Here is a 25,137-nt window from a genome sequence, read left to right on the forward strand (position 1 = left end):
ATTTTCAAATGGCCGAAATGTATAAAGGGCTCTAATGTATGTTTTGCAATAATAATCAAAGTAACTAGTAACTCAAGTTTTCAAATAAATGTAGTGGAGTAAAAGTACAATATTTGCCTGTGGAGTACAAGTAAAAGTACTGGAAATTGGAAATGCTCAATTAAAGTACAAATACCTCAAAATTGTACCGTACTTAAGTAGGAGTACTTTAAGTAAATGCACTAAATTACTGTCCACCACTGCTATAGTTCAGTGGGTATACTGTAAAGGTCCTGAGTGCTAATTTAACTCAGAGAGTAGTCAAATGGCACCCGGGTCGGGTCCATTTGGTTAAATGACCACTGAGGACTTTACTGTGTAGAGCACAGCAGTTGCCCTGTCCTGGATTAGGGGATCAAAGCCGTCAAACTCTTTGAAAGTCTGCGTATGCAAACCCGTAGAGTTTGGCTCCCATCACTAAACCTTAAAATGACATGCAGTAAATCAGAAGACTGACATTTGTGACAACAAAGTGTACATGTTTTGTTTATTACTAAATTATAATATGTCACAGAAATTCTTACATACAGTACAGTACAGTACATACACATTTCAAATGGTTGTTTCTACGCTTTAGACCCTATGGAATAAAAAAAGAAAAACGATGAAGCTCAATAACACGAAACCAATCTGAATTAAAAGATTCCATGATTATTTTAATTCCGTGGTCAAATTCTCACAAACATCTACTTATCTATCTTATTGGTATTGATGAAGCAGTAGGTGATGGAGTCATCATAATGATAATGTCTCACATGGCCACACTGTTGCCTCTCCCAATTTCCAAACGCTTCCATCCTACAGTCTGGAGAACGGAAGCTCGTTCCATGAGTAAGCGATAAAGCCATGGAAAATGTTTATTCAACTTTAAGCATGATCACAGGTTTTAAAAGACAGAGGTACCATTACAAACACTGAATTATTTTCCAAATGGTGTAAAACTCAAATCTAAAATCCACTATAATTTTCAAGTCCCCCACATATATGGGATTTGTGATTTTCTGTATGTCTCAGTTCTATATGATGAGGTGTCCAGGTCATTTCCATTTCTAGTTTGACGTCCAGAGATCTAGGGGAGGTAGCCAGTTCCTGAAGTTAGATTTGAACAGCTTCCTGGCGAGGTCAACACGGAGGTGACGCATCCCCTCACTTGGTGCAGCAGCAAAAACAAGTCCAACTCGCAGCAAAACAGCATGTCGATTGTTGACGCTAAGACGGCTAGTTTGTTTTCGCCGTTATTTCTACTTCCACTAGTGATGTCGGTGCTAATTCCATGATTATTTTCTGTGTTAAACTATCCGCGCACAAATAACATGAATCTCCCACCTGTATGACTCTATGGTCCCGTATAATGATGGAATCAGTATATATCGAGCTGGTAATTGAGGGAGCGGGTAATTCATTCACCTTTGTTCCAGTTCAACTAACGCTCCAGACCAACCCACATTCCCCTGCTATATGCTGCTCTACCGCTGTGAAGGTTAATTGCAGTTTAAGTGGCAGCCAGCCTTGATGAGAGTTAAAGTCAAGAGCGGTAGTCCCCCCACAGCACCATACAACGAAAGGGTCAAAACGCCAGCAAAAAGGGCAGGCCTCGCCTCATTAATTATTACTCTCTAACGAGCAGTGAAACTATCTCAACGTGATTAATTAGCCGCAGGATTGAATTAATTATTACCACTAAGAGATCGATTGGGAGGGAACACCATCCCCGCAAGCAGAACCAGGCTTTTCCCCAGTGAGATTGAGTTTCTCTCTATGAACACAAACTTTCAAGGGCTCATAACCAGCTCTAATGCAGCAAGATATAATTATGCCATTTTTCATCCACAGGTGTTGTTACTGTTGTATGAGATTCCCCTGTTGGCAAAAATATATAAACAGTGTATTTTTTGAGAACTACATTTTGAGCTAAACTGTGTTTCTCATGCAGGTTAGGCTATGGGTGTGTGTTGGGGGGCGGGGGAGGGGGGGGGGGGTGTGTGATATTATAGCGTGTTGCCATGCCAACACGCATGCACGATTTAGCCAACCTGCCCGCCACCAGAAGCAGTTTGATTGTGCATGGTGTTCAGCTGCTACACTATGCGGCAAATCAATCTTTATTTTATTTCCCAAGAGATGTTTTTTTGTTTTTCCTCCATCTGCTTCATGTGCGGACCTTGTCTTTGCTTCCTTCAGAAAGCAGAGCTTTGTCATTCGCTCTCCATTCGTGATGCTGCTTGTTAGCTGTCACTTAACACATGGACGCTGCTTGTTAGCTGTCACTGAATCTAGTGCGCTTACACACTGCATACAATATTAAACATCAGAGCCTGTCACTGTTTTACTTATTTCATGAGCTCCCCGTCTCAGCCCTGTGTTGGCACTTAACTAGGGGTGTAACGATACATTTTAACAGCGATACGATACATATCACAATACATGGTTGACGATATGATACATGGATAACTTTGGTTCATTATGGCGATACGATACGATTCAATTATTTGAAATCGATACAGTAACTATTTAGCAAATACATTAAATACGTGTGAAACTTGTGGATAGTGCAGGTTTTTAAGGGAAACACAGTGATGCTCTGGCAAATAGATGGACATTGTATTTGAACACATAGTATGGACAAACCCACGCCTTGACATGAACACAGAATTCACACATTTATAGATATATTATAGTATTGATAACATTGATTATTTACATTGCAAAATGATTCGATACAGATTGTTTCCATTGCAAAACGATACGATACAAAGTCAAACTATACGATATTTGCTGTTTACATATCGATATACCGGTACTTAGATTTTTTTTTAATTAAAATTGATATTTCGATACAGTAACTATATCGTTACGAGAGAGATGAGATGAGATGAGAGAGAGATGAGATATACTTTATTAATCCCTGAGGGGAAATTGAAGTGTTACAACAGCATAAAGTGCATAGAAACTAAAATACTAAAAACTACTGGACAGACAGAGCAACACAGAACAGACACAAATGACATATCACACAAGACCAGACAACCAAGGACCATATGCCTTTTTTTTGGGGGGGGGGCGGGGGCAGTTCTTATGACTTTGCATTAAAAAGTCTGATGTCAGTTGGCATGGAAGAGAGTCTGTAGCGTTCCCTGCGCATCAGGGGGAGTGTGAGCCTCATCCTATCCCGCAGCACCTCATTGAAGGGGTGGGAGGGATTTGCCAGCATGGAGTCCAGTTTAACCCCGATCCTCCTCTCCGCGACCGACTGCAGGCTCTACATTCGGAGGCCAACAACAGAGCTGGCCTTCTTTATAATTTTATTGAGCCTGTTGAGCTCACCCGCCTTGATGCCCCCTCCCCAGCATACCACTGCATAGAAGAGCACGCTGGCCACAACAGACTGGTAGAACATCACCAGTAGCCTGCTACACACACCAAAGGACTTGAGCCTCCTCAGGAGGTACAGTCTGCTCTGTCCCTTCTTGTAGACAGCCTCTGTGTTGTCTCTCCAGTCCAGGTCCTTGTTCAGGTGGACACCCAGGAACTTGTAGGAGTCCACAATCTCTGCCTCCTCTCCCTGGATGGTGATGGGTGCTGGGGTCCTCCTCTTGCTCCGCCTGGCGTTGAACACCAGCTCTTTGGTTTTCTTGATGTTCAGCAGCAGGTGGTTCTGTTCCGCCCAGCCGATGAAGTTCTCCACCACGCTCCTGTACTCCCCGTCATTGTCCTCAGTGATGCAGCCCACAATGGAGGAGTCATCAGAGAACTTCTGAAGGTAGCATGTTGGCGAGTTGAAGCTGAAGTCGGAGGTGTAAATTGAAAGGTGACAGAACGGTTCCCTGGGGTACTCCAGTGCTTCCCATCACCACTTCTGACTGGCAGCCTTGTAGCCGCACATACTGTGGTCTCAGGGTGAGATAGTCTGTAATCCATTCCACCAGGTTGTGGTCCACATGCATAGAAGCAAGCTTCTCAGCAAGCAGGGGATGGTGTTGAACGCACTGGAGAAATCAAAGAACATGATCCTCATCCCTTTTTCTCCAGATGTGCGTAGGCCCTCTGCAGCATGTAGATGATGGCATCCTCCACACCAACTTTGGCCCGGTAGGCGAACTTTAGAGCAGCGGTTCCCAAAGTGGGGTCCGCGGACCCCTAGGGGTACGCAACGCATAGCCAGGGGGTACCCCAAGCCCCCTTTTCTTTTTTTGAGGGGGCTAGTGAATCATGGTGTGTGTGTGATATGAAATGTCCAGTACCTCCCCAGTGCCTCTTCAAGTGCCACCCCAGTGTCTGCCCTGCAGTGTCTGCCCAGTGTCCGCCATGGTGCCTCCCCAGTGTCTGCCCAGTGCCTCCCCAGTGTCCCCTGAGTGCCTCCCCAGTGTCCCCCTGAGTGCCTCCCCAGTGTCTCCCCAGTGCCTCCCCAATGTCTCCTCAGTGGCTGCAGTTTCTCCCCAGTGTCCCCTGAGTGCCTCCCCAGTGTCCCCCTGAGTGCCTCCCCAGTGCCTCCCCAATGTCTCCCCAGTGGCTGCAGTTTCTCCCCAGTGCCTCCCCAGTGTCCCCTCAGTGCTTCCCCAGTGCCCCCCTGAGTGCCTCCCCAGTGTCCCCCTGAGTGCCTCCCCAGTGTCCCCCTGAGTGCCTGCCCAGTGTCTCCCCAGTGTCCCCCAGTGCCTCCCCAGTGTCCCCCTGAGTGCCTCCCCAGTGCCTCCCCAGTGTCCCCCTGAGTGCCTCCCCATGCTCCCCAGTGTCTCCCCAGTATCTCATTGTCTTATTAATTAATTATTGAATCAAATTAAATTATTCATCAAAATGTTCGAAGCAAGAAGGCCCCCCTGCGACCTGCGCCCAGCACCATGCCAAAGCTTTTTCCTGCAGGAAACACTGCTTGTGGTTGTAAATATATTGTTATCTGTGTTGCGAGGATGAGGGGGTACCTGGAAAAATATCTACCCCAAAAGGGGTACCTGGTCCAAAAAAGTTTGGGAACCCCTGCTTTAGAGGGTCCAGGGACTCGCTCACCACCGGCCGTAGGTGCTGCAGAACCAGTCTCTCCAGGGTTTTCATGATGTGTGAAGTCAATACCACTGGCCTGTAGTCGTTCAGAGTACTGGGATGCGCTCCTTTCGGCACTGGGATGATGCAGGATGTCTTCCACCTCTTCGGCACCCTCCTCAGCCTCAACGAGAGGTTGAAAAGGTGCTCGAACACCGCTGACAGCTGGTCTGCACACATCCTCAGCACCCTTGGACTGATGCCATCGGGCCCTGCCTACTTGCCCTGATGTAGCCTCTTCAGTTCTATCTTCACCTGGTCAGCAGTCACAGTCAGTGGTGGTGGAGGAGAGGGGGGAGAGGGAAGGCAACGTGGCTTGTGCTGGTATATGAGCTGGAGGGCTATGGGGAAGGTTATCCTGGGAGCCGCTGATATCAAACCTATTGAAAAACAGGTTGAATTCATTGGCTTTGTCCTGGTTGCCCTCCACTGACCGGCTGGTGGACTGCTTGTGACCAGACATGGTCTTCAGCCCCTTCCACACCTCCCTCACATTATTCCGTGCCAGATTATCCTCAACCTTCCTCCTGTAGGTGTCTTTAGCCTCACTGATCCTCTTTTTCAGCTCTGCTTGCACCCGCTTCAGTTCCGCCCTGTCACCAGCCTTGAAGGCTCTCTTCTTTAGATTAAGTATGTCCTTTAGGTCTCCAGTGACCCAGGGCTTGTTGTTGGAAAAACAGCGTACGGTTTTGGTGGGTATGACATCATCCACACAAAATTGAATGTAATCCGTAATACAGTCTGTTAATCCATCAATGTCCTCCTCATATGAGTTATAGAACACTCCATTCACGGGGCAAGTAATAAGGACGCATACTAAGAACCATCAGTTCAATGTCAGGCTGCCAGATACGCTCTTTTACCGTGATGTGCCCAGGATTACACCACTTGCTGTTGATCATCACCACAAGGCCGCCGCCTACGCTCTTACGGCACAACTTTGTGTCCCGGTCGGATCGAACAGTCACAAATCCATTGACTGACACCACGGAGTCCTTATGCAGCCATGTCTCTGTGAAGATCATCAGGCTACACTCCCGATACTCCCAGTGTGACTTCGCCAGCTCCGCCAGCTCTTCCATCCTATGTGGAGCTTTGAGTGACCTCACGTTCCCCATGACAATGGACGGCAGACACGGTCTAAACTTTCGTCTGTTTGTTCGCCGTCTCACGCCCGCTCTGCAGCCCCGAAATCGTCGCATGAGTTCAGCTGGTAAGTTCAACTTCTGCCGTTTGTAGTTCATGTGCGGTTTCCTCAGGGCTACCAACTGTCGCCTTGTGTATACAGTCATAGTGTGTGTGTCACGATGTCCACAAACAGACAGGTACAAGCTAAAAACTATACTGCTATAACATCAAGCTAAAAACAAACATAAAACAGTAAAAACATGCTAAAACTCTAAAACACTGGAGCTGCTGTAACAGGCAGCTACTTCATGCAGCACCTCCGTGTTGCCGTGTTACACCCCTACACTTAATGTGTATCCATTCCCTTCAGTTTGCTTGTCTAGAGCTTTGCCATTTGTTGACTTGTTGATTTATGTCACTACAGACGCTGCTCAAATGAAGCCATAAACAACAAATATACACATGAAAGCATGCACGCCAGGGCGAAGGCGCACAAGCATAAACTGTGAAATAAACGATGCACTACACAAGCACATACATAATTCATACGCGCGGCGCACGCGCACACACACACACACACACACACACACACACACCTTCCTTATCTTTTCCTTTTCTCTGTTCCTGTGTTAACTACAGTAGCTCAGTTAAGATAGCATGCTTGTATACTTCTATACGGACTAAACTGTCTCTTAAATGGTGTATGGTTGTTTGGCTGGAAGCAATAAGGGACACTGTATTGAAGTCAGTGTAACAGCCTCTGCCTCAGCCTAGCCACACCAAGGGAGGTCCAGATAATTAGCATCTCATCTACATTTTTGTCAGTGAAATTGTAGTAATTATTCATGCGTATATTTAGCATCTCATTATGGCGCAATGCTTGCTGACCGCCCATACTGGGCTCATCTCCCAGAATGTTGACTTTCTCTTGTTGACTGTGTGTGTGTGTCTGTGTGTGTGTGTGTAGGGGGATTGAATGGGTGAGTCTTACCAGCTTCCTGAGCTTTGCTACCTCTGCCCCCAACAACATGGGCATGGTGCGGAATGAACTGCAGCACATCGACCTGCCCACTGGTGAGTCGATTACACTCGCACACACACACACACACACGTGCACACGCATGCACGTTCGTTCCACACACACTGGGTGAGTACTGCTACTGTCCCAGCATGAGTGTACCTCCAGTCACTCTTTCACGCACTTTAATTCTCTCCCTCTAGTGAAGATTCCAGGTGGTGCTCCCTCCTACTTCAATTTACAATTCAGGCATTTAGCAGATGCTCTTTTCCAGAGTGACTTTCTAGGACGAGGTAGGACGATATGGGTACCGACCTCATGATACGATATCCGTGGCGATATTAGGCCCTCGATAATGATAATATCACAATATCGCGATATTCAATACTATTGCAAGAGATTTCATCAATCTTCAAACACGTCACAAAGTACATGAATCTTGCCTCCTCTAGTAGTCTAAACAGTAAAACACTGACTGCAACTTTGCAACTTGTCCACAATAATGGGTATCCTTTATCCTACTACTACTAGTACTAACTAATCAATATCACGATATTGGGAGGATGATAATATATATATATATATATATATATCACACAATATAGCAATATCGATATATCGTCCCACCCCTACTTACTATAGCCTACACGTGCAAGCTGAGAGTAAATGCCATGAACCCTATTGTTCAACAGACAACAGGATACATGATCACGTGAGTGCAAAGAAAAACAATTAAGTACTACAAGTAACTAGGATGTCTGGTAAACATCAAACCTGGCATATGACAAAACAACGTGCTATGTACGACATAACATTTGGGAAATAACATTCTTAACAGTAGCATTTGTGGCCAAGCAATTTTGTCTATGTAAGTAATATGCCATACGTGAACAAGTAAGCAACAAGTAGGTATTATCTGCATAGTGTAATTATTTAGCATCTATCACAAAATTGCAGACAAGAAGGGGACACAAGGAATGAGGAGACCTATAACGGGTGACGCATACTGTACAACAATTTAGATTCTATCAAAAATAGATAATATTTTATCAGGAAAAATAGGCCATGGTCAATATTGATTCATTTCACATTTATAACTAGTTTTAACAATTCAGGAATGTTTCACAGAAGAAGGGGAAGTACAGTACATATCTTCAACCTTTTATTTGTCACCAATTTGCCATCTACCAATGGAAATTAATGACTACCGACTTCTTGTTGTCGTTTTGATGTGAGTGCCGGGTTAGGGTTGGCTATGTTGATCGTATATTATGTTACGCTTGCTGAAAATAGCCGATCTAGAAGCTCACAAGCTTGTAGATCTACTTTTTTCAGCATGCAACAAACTGTAAAATGACTTCTTCTGGATCTCTTGTCCACTAGTCCTTTCCTAACATTTTACTCTAGTTTTTGTGTTGACAAAAATTTAAATATATTTTTTGTCTTAGTTTTTGTCTTAGTTTTAGTCATCATAGCTTAGTTTTTATTTAGTTTCCATTTAGTTTTCGTCAGTGAAAAAGAGGTAATAGACAAAAAGAAAATTGTCTTAGTATTAGTCGATGAAATCAACAATACTTCCCTGCTTGGCACTCTTCCATGACGGGGCTGTACCATTGGTTCCCCTTATAAGCTGCTTTCTTAATGTGTGCTCCCTGGAGAATGGCCCTACTGATTTTGTGACCCAGTTAAAATGTATACAAGTGATGAACGTTTCAAGCTCTCTCTTTGGAAGAAAAGTTTAGGCACACATGAGGGAAAAATGCACATTCATTGGGTATATCTAGGCACAGAATTAGCTGATGGGTGGGTCTTACAATTTACAATTTACAATTTAGGCATTTAGCAGACGCTAAAGAGGACGTCCTAGCGACGTCCCAGCGACGCGGGGCGAGAAAAGAATATTCAGAATTTTTCCTATTTTTTTTTTTGGCATTTTGCTTTTCGCTTGCCGTATGCTAACGCTCAGTGCAACTATTAGCTTGTCATTGACTCCCATGTTAGCGCGGCGGAAAGAATGACTCGTATCTCCTAATCCAGGGCGCTCTCCGTGGTGATGAATGGATCGATATGCTGGCGCTTCATTTCTGCTCCTCATCCGTCTCTCCCGCAAAATATGAACGATTTTTGGAGCGTAAAACAATACATTAAGATTAACCTTCGATGTGAGGTCCCTTTGTAAAGTCAACTTTTTTAGGCAAGTGTTTCCTGTTTCATGGCTTTCAAAGTAAAAGCGATCAGACAACTATGGCACTCTATAGCCTTTATTTTGAAGGCACTTCCTGTACTAAATGTGTTAATCCAGAGCGACTTACATTAAGCAAGAACAAAAGCATGGGAATACATCACATAAAAGCATTTATCATGAAACATGCGTAAGCTAAGAAAGTAACAGTGGAATATCTATATAATGAAACTATACATATAATTATACTACTACATACATATGTACTATGGCGTGCTATGACTATATACAATGTAATTATAGTGCTGTCTACATAACATGCTATAAGTCTGTATCAAATGCTATCTAAGTCTACGGAAGTGCTATCTAAGGGGGTAGGGTAAGTGCTATGGGCCATGATGGAGTCTGAAAAGGTGGGTTTTCAGACTACGGTGGAAGATTGGGAGTGATGCTGCAGTTCTGACTGCAATGGGAAGTGCATTCCACAGTTTTGGAGCCAGAAGGGAGAAGAGTCTGGGACGTGTGGAGCGTTGTCCCGGCGTTTTTAGTGAGGGTACTTACAGCTTCCCTGCGTTGGCTGATCTGAGTGCGCGGAAGGGTTTGTAGGGTTCAATCATACTTGCAAGATATGGGGGAGCCATACCTTTGGTTGCTTTGAATGCCAGTCTTAAGATGACAGGTTCTAACATAGTGGGAGACAACTGGCAGAGAGCCGAGCCAGCAACCAGCCTAAACTGGTAACTTGACTGGTTCCATTGATGGATGTAGCGAAGTGTCTTGACCTGATAAGGTGAAACTCCTGAGAATTAGGAAGCGCCAGCAGTGGTATAACAAACGCGGCATCTGCTTGCTCAGAGAGGCCTTCTGACCTTGTCCTCACTTATCAGTAGTTGTACTCCCCAGAAATATCTAAGCAGTTGGTTTGTTCTAGGAACTGCTCGGAATGTATAACAGTTGTTGAATGCATTGAAATTGGAGAACAGCATGTTAAAGCGAAAAAATAAAGAGTATTAATTGTATATGAACATAGAGAATATTTATATTCTCCAATCAGCCCCCATACAAATTTATTTTATAAAGTTTTAGTCCCACCAAACGAGGAATTGGGGATGCCAAATGTTCTGTTTGGATGTAAGGAGCAGCACAGAGCCTCTAGGGGCCACTAGCAGGGCTCTTTGTCCAATCTCTACACTGCATACTGATCATCTGGTACACTTTGGACAATTTAATTCCCATCTTCTCTCCATTGCTCTCTCGGGTTGATCCCCTTTCCTCTGTTTACTTCTGTCTTTAGTCGTCTAATCTCGTTCTCCAGGAGTATAGTCTGTCTCTGAAGGCATCACTGAAGGGTGTCTGACTTTGAAAATGAGATGGTGGTTGACTCATCCTGCCTGCTGAGCCCATAGAATAATTTCCATCAGTGGCCATAGATCCTGGAGGGGGTAAAGAGGACACAGGGTAGGGTGGCAGAGTTAAGTAGAGGACAAATGAGAATTAAGAGATGGATGGCGTTGCTAGTCGACAAATTTGAAAGGGGAGAGCTATAAAACGTCAATGGAACGACATATTTTATTAGTTTGCTAATATAATATGGCATATGCCATGATTTTTATTTGTTCCTTTTATAGGTCTTTTGCTCTTAAATAAAATGTACACATCAATCACTTGCTCAGTTTATTTCCTTCTTGTTTTAGTACTCTCCAATCACTTATATTGCCTTGGCTTATGAACTTTGACTACATAAAACAGTGTAATGGTTAAAAATGGCAGAGATAGTAAATGTTCTTTCCCCTCAGTTCATCCAAAGGGGCGAGCCACTTCCTTAATGACTTTGTGCTAAGAGTCGTCAAAGTTAACAGTCCACAGCATTAGCTTTGGTTACTGTCTATTTTATAGCACACTAGTAATTCTCCCGAGTTCCTGTAACAAGTTCATGTGTGTTCAAAATACTTCTACTGAGCTTTTACAAGGTCAAAAAGAGACCTTGACTGCAAATGTAGCTACTATCCGTGGAGAAATAACCGAGGTTGGTGCAGTCCTGGCAGCATCATCCTCCTGGCTCCCAAGGTGTGGAATGACCTCCACCCCCTGCCCCCGCTGTCAGGGTTGCAGTCTCATGCCTGATTTATTCTTTGTTCGATGCCGGTGTCGCGCAAAAAAGAAAAAGAGGGGTTTAATTACTTAATTTAAAATAATGTCAATGTATTTTAAATAGTTACTGTATCGATTTCAAATCATTGAATCGTATCATAATGAACCAATATCGTCCATGTATCGTATCGTCAACCATGTATCGTGAAATGTATCGTATCGTTGTTCAAATGTATCATTACACCCCTAATTATTAAGTACTAGTCCTTACCCGTTGTGAGATATTTGGTACTGCGCCCTGGTCGCATTTTTAATTCACTAATAAATTCATTATTAATCATTAATGTGTCAAATCGAAAAAAGGGCTCCGTTACGCCCTCCATATTCATATGGTCAATGCCTGTGTGAAAAGTGGGAGCGATTGGTGCAGGCAATGAGGAGATAATGCGGTCGGACACACACACACACTCACACACACACACACACACACACACACACACACACACACACACACACACACACACACACAGACAGACATTGTTAGAATTATAGTATGATAATATATAAGCTTCACTCCACATTTCCACCTTTGCTTGTTCAAATACAGGTTCACCGTTGTATTATTTTGAGACATACTGTGCACACTTCATACAGTTTGCCACTAGTTTATGCTTTGATGTTTCCCTGGTTGATATTCAATTGTTTAACTTTGAACTCTCTTTTTTTTCATGACCATTGACCCTGTCATTTGCTTATAGTGCCTCCCCGAGGTAGAACAAAACGGGACATAGTTTTTTCATATCTTTAGGATGTCCCCTTCATGAAATGAATTGTCCCGAGATTTACTTTTACTGCAAAGGTCATGAAATTGATCCATGAAGTGACTCACCATATAGGCAAAAAAAACGCCTACTATGAAAGATGGAAAAATACTTTGCCATTTTCTACCTGTTGGGTTTTTTTTACATCATACTTGCATAGATGTTCTACAGGTACTATGCCTACAACAATCAGAATGCAAATATTTTGTTCCATGTTGAACAGCAGCCTTTTATATAAGGACTTTCTATACATTTCTGAGGAATGTTCCCTTGTAATCCTGGTGATACTCTTCTAAAATGGGTAGTACAAAACCTGACTGTGTTTTTTCATAACTTTGACTTGTCCTCTTCATGAAATGGAAAGTCATGAAATTAATCCATGAAGTGACTCACCACAAGTGAGGCAAAAAAACGCTTATCTGAAAGAGGGAGTTCCAAGAAAGTAAGCTGTCATTTTCTACCTGCTGATTGTTTTTACATCATACTTGCACAGATGGCCTACAGGTCAGGTAGTGTCCCTAGATCCCAGAACAATCAGAATGTCAATATTTGGTTCTATGGTGAATCAGCAGGCCTTAAATAGTCGGAAATAGCAAAAAGTTGACTTTTCTGAGCAATATTCTCTTGTAATTTTGGTCCTACTCTTTATCAACAGTGGCTACGTTTACATGAGCAGTTAAATCCCCTTTTCATTCCGAATAGAATTTCAATCCTATTAAACGTTATGTAAACACCTACAAAAACTTACATCCGAATGAAAATGCTCGATGCGATCTAAAAACCATTCCGATGTCACTGGCCGGATTACTCCGATGTTCAATGCGATTGAAAGAAAATTGGACTCATGTATACACTAATTCGGATGTAAGTTCATTCTGGTCTTTCTGAGCATGCTCCAAGGCGCTGATATCCAAGGCGCGCCGAGGAGTTTGCACATAGAGCGCGTTATTTCGTTCCTTTTTTCAGATCCGAAATCCACAAAAAAACGTGGAGCAGAAGCAGATGACGATAACCCTGATCTGTGTGTATGTTTGTGTGTGTGTTCAACGGTCTGTCTCTCTCTCTCTCTCTCTCTCTCTCTCTCAAAAATAACGAGCGACCTGATACAATAATAATCAGTGTTGCGTGCCCTGGCCGTGCTGTAGATAATAAAGTACAAATAAAAACGAGATGATCACCTTCCCAGCGGAGAAGCGGAGCCGCAGCGGGTGGGGAAAAAAAGACGGTAAACATAGCAGCCTCAAAGCTACTGCGGAATGAAATGATGGGATTTCAAAGTATCATCTATTCGTCTTTCGTCTGTAATATGTTTGTATTGTTGAGACAGTCACAATGAATGAACTGCCTATATTTTATGTGTCCAACAGATGGCGTAGTTTCACGTGAATTAACATGTATCATGTCTTCTATCACTTCTCCATATAAACACTCATTCGGAATGACCATTTCCCATGTAAACTCGCGGCAAAAAACATTACATCGGATGTATTATATTATAAGTATTTATTCGGAATGATCACCCTTCATGTAAACGTAGCCATTGTGACATTCTTTTTTTCATATCTTTAAGATACCCTCTTCATGAAATGGATAGTCAGACATTTTACTTTTACTTCAAAAGTCATGAAAGTCATCCACGAAGTGACCATCACTGCAAAAAAGGCCTATCCTGAAAGACGGTCAATCATGTTCTACCAGCTGGTTGTTTTTACATCATATGCAGGCATGCACAAAGGGGGGGTTGGTGGTTGGTGCTTGGGTACCTGCCCTTTTGCCTCAAAGTCCCCAAATAAATATATATATTTTTTGATATTCAGCTATAGTGTAGATTTTCGTCTTACATAAACATTAAATTCCCATTGACAATGGGTGGAGAAGTTACATAGACGAGCAAATCGGCTATTTTTGTTCTACAAAAAGAATGGATGATGGATGATGTACAATGATAACAGCGCCCTCACTTCAGTTCACACGGGTGTGATTTTTATGTATACATGGTAATGAGAATGTATTGCTTATTTTACTAACCAAGGATACAAGTTATTGTGGAACATAGGTCTGCTATAGTTGGTTATTTCTGATGTGAAATGGCACAAGGGATGCCCAAAAAAGACCACCCCAAAATCGGTGCACACTACACATGCACACATGTGCTCTTTTCTGGGCTTTGGGTAGCTGCCCCCTCAGTGCCCTCTGCCCCTAAAGCAACCAGGATGCCAATATTTGGTTCTTTTGTGAATCAGCAAACTTTTATATAAGGCTTTATTATAGTCGGAAATAGCTAAACGTGGACTTTTCTTAGAAATATTCTCCTTTAATACTGATCCTACTATCTGTCAGTGGTAGAACAAAACTTAAACTTGTTCTTCCATTAACTTTGACTTGTCCGCTTCATGAAATGGATGGTCATACAGTAAGTTCTACTTTCACCTCAAAAGTCATGAAATGTATCCATGAGACTTTCAAATAAAAATGCAGAAAAGTCCCCTGCTCCATTGTCCACCTATACCTATAGGCCTACTGTTTGGATTTAATTACATCATATTTGTACATATTATTGTCAGTCTACAGGTAGGACCCCAAGATATGTCAAAATACAGTGTGCTGTAATGTGAATCAGCAGGCTTTTGTAGGCTCCAAGGCCTTGTCCTGATCTATTAATACTGTAATATGCCTACAAACAAAATGACCGCTTAATCACAGGAAATACATTTTGATACCATGTTTTTTACCCACTTCATATTCATGTGGAATCTAAGGGTGTTTCTCAGGTAGGCGGTGTAGGCCTAATATCTCTATGCCTCAAAACATCTGGAATGACAAAATATTGTTCTATAAGTCTTCTATGGTAACCATAGTAGCCAATACTATCAATCAGCAGCTTATTCTCTTTCAGATATTTATTTACTTTTTTGAGCAGTGTGTTTCCATAAGAATGGCACACAAAAAGTAGGGATGGGTCCGATTAATCGATTAATCGATTATCGTTAATCAGACCCGAAATCGATTTTTAAAATCAATAATCGATAATCGTTTTTTTTTTTTTTTTAATAAAAATAATATTTTGCAAAGGCTATATTGTCATACAAACCCTGACAATATATTAGGCCTAACTGCATTTAGAGGATACTGCACTGTTGTGCAGCCTAACATACACACACACACACACACACACAAGCCGAGCGAGCGAGGAGAGCTCGTACAGTACAGTACAGTACAGTACAGTACAGTACAGCCCCACTCACTTCAGACAGATCTGATTTTTAAGGAGCGCTAGCCCCTCCTATGCAGCTTTTGTCCTCACACGTCTCAATATTTGCCATTGACAATAGCAATTAGGTCAAATGTCTGCCAAATATGACGTAAATTTAACCAATCACATGAATTCAGTTGTTAATGAGATTATGTATGATGAAACAATACACAATGCATTTTTTACAATATTATTTTGTGTGTGCAGTGCAATGCAATGAAAGTGCCTTTCCTACCTATACATATGCACAGTTGAGTGTGTGCGTGTGTGCTGTGTCCTTGAGACGCGCGTGTCTGACAAACACTGCTGTGATTACAATGGCGCGTCGCTCCGGGCTGCTCATCTCTAGAGCTACGCTAATCAGGACGCTAGACACTGGCCATTGTGTATTTCAGAGGAAAAACACAAAAAGGGGTATGTGAAAGTTTTGTCCGTATTAGCAGTGGGGGTTTTTTTCTGAGCAATTTTTTTATTTTAGTTTTAGTCATAGTCTGTTGAATAGTTTTCATTTTGTTTTAGTTCCATTTGAGTCACCTGCAATGTTTTGTGATAGCCTAGTTGTAGTCGACTAAATATCGTAAGATTTTAGTCGACTAAATCTACGGTTGATTTAGTCGACTAAAATGTATTTTGGCGGGCCTTGATGCCGTCGTAATGACTGTTTTTACACAAGATCGGCTATTTTCAGCATGCCGCCAATTATTGTAAAACTAGAATTCCCATCCCAGAGTTACTTTGCCGCGCACTATGGGAAGAAGGAAATTGCGGGAGTTGACTCCACATGTAGTAACGGATGGGTTATTAGTTATTATTATGTGTCCTTATTAGTGTAGTGTAGTCAACACGTTATGGCTCATACACACTGCCCGGTATTTCCTCCGATTATGCTGTCGGGGAGCATTTTTGGCGCTGGCCGACAAAACCGCTGATCTGACGTTAAGCGGTGCCCAAAAGGTAGATCAGGATCTACCAGTATAGATCACAAAGGCTTTGCAGTTAGACCACAAAAATAAAAACCCTACCATTTCCATTCCCCCCCCTCTATTTCCCATTCCATGTGCGTTTGTCTTATAGTTCTCTGGCCTCACACACACACACACACACACACACACACACACACACACACACACACACACACACACACAGTATTGGCAACAAATTGCACTTGAAGTACAGTACAGTTGAAAATAGCAGATCTACCAGCTCACAATGCATAATCATGTAACATATTCTGTTTCTCACACACACACACACACACACACACACACACACACACACACACACACACACACACACACACACACACACACACACACACACACAGATAATTTACATCAAAATGTACTTTACAGTTGAAAATAGCAGATCTCCATGCTCATGATGCAGCAACACAGCAGATCTCCAAGCTCATGATGCAGCAACACAAACGTCCAACATAGATAAAAGTAATTACTCACCTACTGCTGAAGGTCCATAAATAATCCCAGTGTTGTTCAAGATGCATAATAATGATTGTCGCGTGGTTTAGCGACGACTACCACAGTCCACATACCACTATGAGAGGAGAACGACACACACGTGTGACTACACACACACACGTGCGATACCGCACGCACGCAGCGCACGCAGCATTGATGTGTGTTGCTACGAAGCAGCATTGTGTTGCTACGTGCGATACCGCACGCACGCAGCGCACGCAGCATTGTGTTGCTACCTTAGAGTATATACTCTAAGGTTCCCTGGTATAGATGATTATATATATATATATATATTCATTCCATGGTTAATTCCCTGTAGGCTACCCACATATTGGTAGCTTATATTAGCCCAATATTGGCGTTATGCATTTCACTTGAACAGTTATTTAATGAAACTTATAACGTCCTGTCTCGCTGCCGCCGTGTATAGGCTGCACGGCTATTCCTGTGTGTGTGTGTGTGTGTGTGTGTGTGTGTGTGTGTGTGTGTGTGTGTGTGTGTGTGTGTGTGTGTGTGTGTGTGTGTGTGTGTGTGTGTGTGTGTGCGTGGCGAGAGAGAGAGATCGTGGCTTCAAAGGCGTGCGTGTGCATGTGTGTGTGCAATGAAATGTACTCGGCAGTATGGCTGGCAGGCGAAATGGCGAATTCGAACGGCGTAATTGTAATAGTTTGGAACAAACCAAAATCTGTCAAAGAACAATATTTATGTAACTAAGAGATTCGCTGAGAGAGCGATATTTAATATACAGAGATTTAGAAGGAATAAGCAAAATCGTGAGGCGAAAGTTCCTCTCCTTCCTTGTATTTTTCTCCTGCGGGCTGCGGAGTCCGGATAGTGGACAGGACTGTCAGGGAGACTCGGAGATCAGAGCAGCACAGGCTGAGAGGCAGAGCTAGTAGCCATTGAAAAGACGGAGTAGTAGTTGCCAGGTTCGCAAATTGTAAGCGAGTCGTAGTGTGTGTTGAATGGCATTTGAATGGCATTTGAATGGCATTTGTGGGCTTGTGAATGAATTTTCTCACATGTAATTTGTGCGCACTTGCATAGACCTGGCGAATTTAGTGTGGTGAAAGGGCAACAGTGTTCCGGGGGTGTGGGTGCTTCGGGCGATAATGTTTGCATTGGCATTGGCGGCGTGAGTGTGGACGGGAGGCATTTTTGGTGGCAGTGCCAGTGTTTGGCGGGTGGTGTCGAGTTTTGCCGCTCGGCGCGATAGGAGGAGATAGCGTTGCAACACTGCGAAGGTAAGTGTGTGACGTCACTGCCGTGTGTGTGGGTGTAGTGTGTAAGATGGTGTTGTGGGTGTTGCAATAGCGACATAGCTGTTGTGGCTTTGGGTTTCTTGCCATGTGTTGGGTACAACTTTACAACTATTAAATTAGATGATGTTTTGCAGCCAGAAGGGTGAAGAGTAGCTTAGTTTTTATTTAATTTCCGTCTAGTTTTTGTCAGTGGAAAAAGGTAGTCGACGAACATTTTCCGTCTTCGTTTTAGTCGATGAAATCAACACTGCCTGATTACAATAACCTGGCACCACAAGAATGGAAGAGGCGGAGGTCATATAACCCCTCTTGTGCTCTTTGCCTTTGTTGTCCCGTCCGCTTCCTCTCTCGTGCATTTTAAACAGACCACAGAGTATGTCATCTCCCAAGTGCATCAGTGCTTCCTTAAAAATGGGCGCGGCGAAAAACAGCTTGAAGGTCGTTTAATATCCGTTGACATTTTGCATAATGTCTGTCTGTCTGCGGCGGGTTGGAAGGAACGCCATGAATAAAGGAGGAGATCAGACAAACTGCTGTTGCTTCAGTGCTGCTCCAACAGGGAGATGAAATCAACACCGCCACATCAGTAAAATGAAACCCGTTGCTTCAATTTACAATTTACAATTTAGGCATTTAGCAGACGCTCTTGATCAAGAGCGACTTACATTTAAGCAAAAACTAAAGCATGGCATACATCACATATATCAAAAGTAGTTATCATGAATCATGTATAAACTAAGAACGTAACAGTGAGTATCTATGTCAACTATACATACTATACTATAATATTATGCTAAATGCAATTCTAGTGCTGTCTACGTAACGAGCTATAAGTCTGTCTAAAATAACAAAGCTAACCTAAGTCTACTATCTGAGTCTACATAAAGTGCTATCTAAAGGGCTAGGCTAGGGCAAGTGCTACGGGCCATGGTGGAGTCTGAAGAGGTGGGTTTTCAGACTATGGCGGAAGATTGGGAGTGAGGCTGCAGTTCTGACTGTGATGGGAAGTGCATTCCATAGTTTTGGAGCCAGAAGGGAGAAGAGTTTGGGACGTGTGGAGCGTTGTCCCGGCGTTTTTAGTGAAGCTTCACTGCGTTGGCTGAACTGAGTGTGCGGGAGGGTTTGTAGGGTACGATCATACTTGTGAGATATGGGGGAGCCATGCCTTTGGTTGCTTTGAATGCCAGCATCAGAGTTTTGTATTCTATGCGGGCAGCGACCGGGAGCCAATGGAGGGAGCGGAGAAGGGGGGAGACATGTGAGAATTTTGGCTGGTTGAAGACCAAGCGAGCTGCAGCATTTTGGAACAGTTGGAGGGGCTTAAGTGCACATGCCGGTAGGCCAGTAAAGAGGGAGTTGCAATAGTCAAGTTTTGACAAGACTGTTGTCTGGATTAGGAGCTGGGCTGACTCCTGGGTGAGGAACGGTCTAATTCGTCGTATGTTATAGAGTGTAAACCTACAGGAACGAGTGACAGCTGTGATGTGTATTTTGAACGAGAGCTGACTGTCCAGGACAACGCCAAGGTTCCTGGCTGTCGGGACAGACTTTACCAGGGCGTTGTCTACGGAGTACGGAGATAGTTAGCTCCCGCATAGGGCAGGACTTAGCTGGGAAGAACAGAAGCTCAGTCTTGTCTGGGTTCAGCTTGAGGTGGTTGGAAGACATCCACTGTGAGATGTCAGCCAGGCATGCAGCATGCGGTCTTCCACCTGTGTGGCAGAGGGGGCTTCAGTCCTGCTCCAGCAGGGAGATGAAACCACTGCCACACCACTAAACCATTTCTACACTACCAGTACAAAGTTATTAAACTTTTTTAATTTTTTTCTCACTCGCTTTGAACCCATTCAGGACGGGAACCCCTTTTGGTGTTTTAATAAGGATTATGTTATACTTTAGCTATTGAAAAATAGCAGATCTACGAGCTTATAGCTTGTAGATTTTTGATATTTTTGATATATTTTAGAAAAATCTTAAAATGTTAATCACTCTTGATCTAAATAAATTCTAAGCAAAGATTATGCGTTAGACGGTTTTGACACTTTGTTTTAATGCTTTCCCTTCCTTTTTTCTTTCATCTCTTATCTGTCTTATCCTCTCTGCCTCTACTGTATGTATGTTATTATGCTCCATTATGTGAAGCGACCTTGGTCGTTAAAAATGTGATATACAAATAACGTCTCTCTCTCTCTCTCTCTCTCTCTCTCTCTCTCAGGCAGGTGCTTTGCATTCCGAGGGGAGAGAGGGAATGATGAGCCAGCCATTGAGATGATTAAAGTGTCTCATCTCAAGTGAGTTCTAAGACCCCTTCAAAAGGACAATCAGACACCCTTTTAACCACCCTGCTTGATCACCACACCGCTCTTCTTGTCAACACCACACCCAAACACCCTTCAAAACGACACCACACCCCTCTAAACAACCTTCAAAACAGCAGCCTAGCACCCTTAGGGCAGATTCAGACCGGGTACGATCGATTTGAATCGTTCCCGAGTACGATTGCCCTCTCCCCGTTGGCCAGCATTCACATTCCGTGCCCGAGTACACTATGTATATTCAACTGTAGTGGTACTTTGTCAGACCTCCCTTTAGTCAGACCATTACTAACACTATCCCCAACCTCACAGGAAGCCACGGGTGATTTGTTACCTGCAGCATGGGTGATTTGTAACCCACATCACATGTCTGACTAAAGGTAACCAACCTTTTCAAGCCCAAGAGCCCATTTTTGTAAGCCAAGATCTACCACTAAAACGTGTTAGAAAAAACACTTGTTTTTTTGCTATTTCTGACAGGCTCAATGCATGTGCACACATCCACACAAAGACTAAAGCTTAAATTAGAATAAATACTTATAGTAAGTTATATTATCAATGTCAAATAATATTAGAAAAAAAAAATATTAGGACAAAAATACAAATAAACAAGTTTTTTTAAATAAAACCAAATGCAATGGACATGAATTGCTTTTACAGCACAATATTTTGTTTCTCATTTCAATGAATATTCACATTGGCAGATGTTCAAATGACATAGGCATAACATGACCATAATATATTTGCACAGATATGGTGACATACTCTCAGGGTCAGCCCACCTTTAATGAGACTGCTGTGACTGATTGATTGATTGAAATATTTATTAACAGTTTGTAGAATTTACAGTACATTTTAAGCACAAACTCAATACAAAGACTGTTAACTGTGAGTGGACGACCCAATTAAGCATTACACTTGTTTACAACAGGGTCCACATTGTTCAATTCATCAAAATTCATCATGCACTTTATCTGCAAGCGTTTTGAAATCTGGTTCATATTTAGTGATTGCCAGTCTGAGGGTGTCATTAAGATGTGAGTCAGTCATACGAGTTCTAAACTTGGATTTTATTATTTTAATTTGTGAAAAGGCCATTTCACATAAGTACGTGGAACCAAAGTAGGCATGCAGCTTGAGTGCACACGACACAATCAGCGGATACTTCTTTCTGCTCACAAGAGACCAAAATTCCTTCTCTTTAGCTCTGACCTGCAGCCGGTGACAGTCATTTACTAATCCAATAATCTCCATTTCAATATCTGAAGTTAATGCAAACACATCCTGCATTTTATCGGACAGCAGTTCAATGACAGTAGGCTCAGTAAAGAGGAAAGTGTTTGATACAAAAGCGCCGCGGCCTCGACACTCACCTGGGTCTTCTGTTGGTGGCTCTGACGGAGTTCATTTGGGGAGTTGGTTTGTGGTGGCTGGGAAAAAAAATAGAGACGATTATTTTTTTCCCCTCGACCGGCCCCGCTTGCTTCGTTCTAATTTTAACCACCCTCCTTCCTTCTCGACCCAAACTGCAACCTCCTCGCCGACTCTCTCTCTCTCTCTTTTCCTAACGCGACCCCGGTCCCTGACGAGCAAACTGCGGACGGAAAGCCGCTGATATTCGGGTTGTTGTGAGGTGTTGTGATTGTGACTCGCTACTGGCTTCCAGCTCCGTCTCGGTCTGTAGCAGGAGGAGCCAATGAGCTATTAACCAGTGGATGGCCCGAGACATGTCTCGGGCCATCACTGCGCGCTATTCTAAATACACGTTATACACGTTCTGCTGTGTATTGGCAGTGATGCCTGGCTGCCCGTCAGTCTGACACTTCGGGATTGACTTGAAAGGTTCCCGCGAGCTACTGGTAGCTCGCGAACCCCTGGTTGGTTACCCCTGGACTAAAGGGAGGGCAGTCCCCGAGGACCTCTGGGGATTTGGGAGATGGAGAATAAAGCAATATGCCACAAGAGGTCTCAAAGTTACCGGGTTATAATGGCTTAGTGGCGTAGTGAGATACGACGCGAAGCGGAGTGTCTCCGACCCTCTCAGACATTATAAAATACCTGGTAACCTGAGACCTGGCTTATTGCTTTTCTATAACGGTTACAAACATATAGCAATATTAACCTCATAAAACTATTCCAAATTCACTAACGTATCTACACTTTGCGCCGCTTTGTGCCCACCAGAGCGAGCCACACTTCCTTGTTTTTACTCGGACAGTCTCTGTTATGGGGGAATAGAATAGTACTAGAATATAATTTACTACGTGGTCTAATCAGAAACCAGCCAATCAGAATCAAGTATTGGGACTGTTTTAGAATGTCATGGTTTTCAGTTTTTTTTACCTTTATTTAATCAGGGAACACCATTGAGAGCATGCTCTTTTTTGAACGAAAGTTGCGCTAATATTTTAGAAATAGGTCAACAATACAAATGACGTTAGTTTTGTGAATTAATTTACTTTTAATCCGTGACCCCCACAAAATGACCGGAACTACTTAATATTTCACCAAAACCAGAGCACGAACTCCCACCACAGTACTCGGGTAATCAATTAATACAGTTGCAACCACTATATAAATGGCAATAATTTTCTGAACTATCCCTTTAAATGATTCTATAGAGACCAGTTTGTTCAGTTTCAGAGAGTCCTGGATTTTCCTCCATCTGTCTGGATCGTAAAAGATGATAAAGATGTGACAGAAGAAGTGCCACTTGTCAGAGTTTAGAGCGAATTATAAAGTTTTACTGTGTTCCTGACCTTGTCTTGAGTCGTAACAGAACAACAATACACACACAGCCAAAGCAGTGTGCGCTGACGGTCTTTGAAACCTTGCAATGCAAAGTTGTCTGCAATTATCGCATGACACTGATGTCACTGACGCATCCTGCCTCTAGCTCAGTGGTTCCCAAAGGGGGGTCCGGGGACCCCCAGGGGTCGTTGAGAGAGTTACAGGGGGTCCCCAGCTAAATTATAGATTAGGAACCAAATGGACCCTCTCAGAGATAAATTAACATTGATTTTACAATATGAATTGGGGGTCAGGGACTCAGGGTAGAAAGAAATGCCATTAAATGGGGGTCTGTAGGCTAATGCATGTCAAACTGGGGGGTCCTTTAAATTAAACGGGTTGAGAATCACTGCTAGAGCCGTACAAATCTTCTCTTATGGGAGTCCCTGTAATATCTATTCAAATGGGGGTCCGCATGCTAATTAGTGTCAATTCGGGGTGGACTAGTGCAGTTCTCAACGTTTTTGGCTGGGGACCCCCGGAAATGCTTTGGCCATGTCTCGCGGCATGTGTAAAATCAAGTGTAAAATCAGCCATTACAACGGCATCAAGGCCCGCCAAAATTAATTTCAGTCAACTAAATCAACTAAAACTAGACTAAAACAAAAATATTGCAGGTGACTAAAATGTGACTAAAACTACATAAACTATTCAAAAGACTATGACAAAAATCTAAATTTGCTGTCAAAATGAACACTGCAGTTTTATCATCACTATCACTTAATCTGGCCAGTGAAGTTGTAGGGAAGGATAAACACAATCATAGCAGGCATCTGCTCAGCAGTTAACACACAGTGCACCTATACACTTGGGCTCTGTCCAGATTGACAGGAGCAGCTGGTGGGTTTAATGTCACGCTCAAGGACATACAGGCATAGTCGATTTTTCCAGCCAGCTCGGGATTTGAACCGCCAATCTTGTTCTTGTGCTCACAAAATCTGCTTTAACCTCCAGATTTCAATTACCGTGAGTAATGCTCTTTTCAAAATGGTTTATGTAGTAAAGAATCTGCACTCGGCTTGACCCCACGTTCTTTGAGTTGAGAGCACCTAGTCTTTGAGGTGAGCTGCCATCCATTTGACCATAAATGAATGAGCATCTGTCCGATTGCCATAAAAGCTCTTACTGTAGTCATCTTGAATTCAATTAAATATATTCCTTCTTCGTCGTCTTCTTCTTCTTCTACTGAAAGTTACTTTGGGTGTTTTGACTATGTTATTTATGGTGTTTGCATACAGAAGAGGTGGGCAACTTTGACGATGGAGAGGGCCACTACATTTCCACACTCACTGCAGAGGGCCACGTTGCATATGACTGTCGTATCAAAAATAGCCGATCTACAAGCTCAAAATGTGTCGCAATGCGACGCGTTTTCAGCTTGTAAATCAGCTATTTTTGCTATTATTTGCTATTGCTATTATTTGAATTTGAATATGTTTTTGCTATTTTTTTATTGGAATCCTGAACAGTATATATTTTTAAATGCCTTTCAAATGCCTTTAATTACAGTTATGTTAACTTTATGAACTAAACACAAATACATTGGACATTTAAAAAACCCCAATAACATTTTAATACTACTTATTAAGCTCCTAATTTAGACTGAAGTAATTAAAGCGGGTCATGTTTGCATGTTTGGAATTGTAACAGCTGAAATCAATAATATATCAGTATTCTACGTATATTAACCTGAGGGCCACGGACCCACCTTCCGTCACCAGTTGCC

General features: G+C 42.9%; 1 protein-coding gene across 5 annotated transcripts in view; it reads left to right on the forward strand.

The window, feature by feature from the left end:
- Window positions 1-25,137, forward strand: part of wdr11 (WD repeat domain 11) — a 126,426-nt gene that overhangs the window by 63,556 nt on the left and 37,733 nt on the right. For all 5 annotated transcript variants that reach the window (XM_083774578.1, XM_083774579.1, XM_083774580.1 and 2 more), the window contains 2 exons: window positions 7,169-7,275; window positions 20,522-20,597. In XM_083774578.1, the coding sequence (XP_083630704.1) occupies window positions 7,169-7,275; window positions 20,522-20,597 (183 nt within the window). The remainder of the gene's footprint in view (window positions 1-7,168; window positions 7,276-20,521; window positions 20,598-25,137) is intronic.

Source organism: Protomyctophum parallelum, assembly GCF_964188405.1.
Source record: "Protomyctophum parallelum genome assembly, chromosome: 10".
NCBI lineage: Eukaryota > Metazoa > Chordata > Actinopteri > Myctophiformes > Myctophidae > Protomyctophum > Protomyctophum parallelum.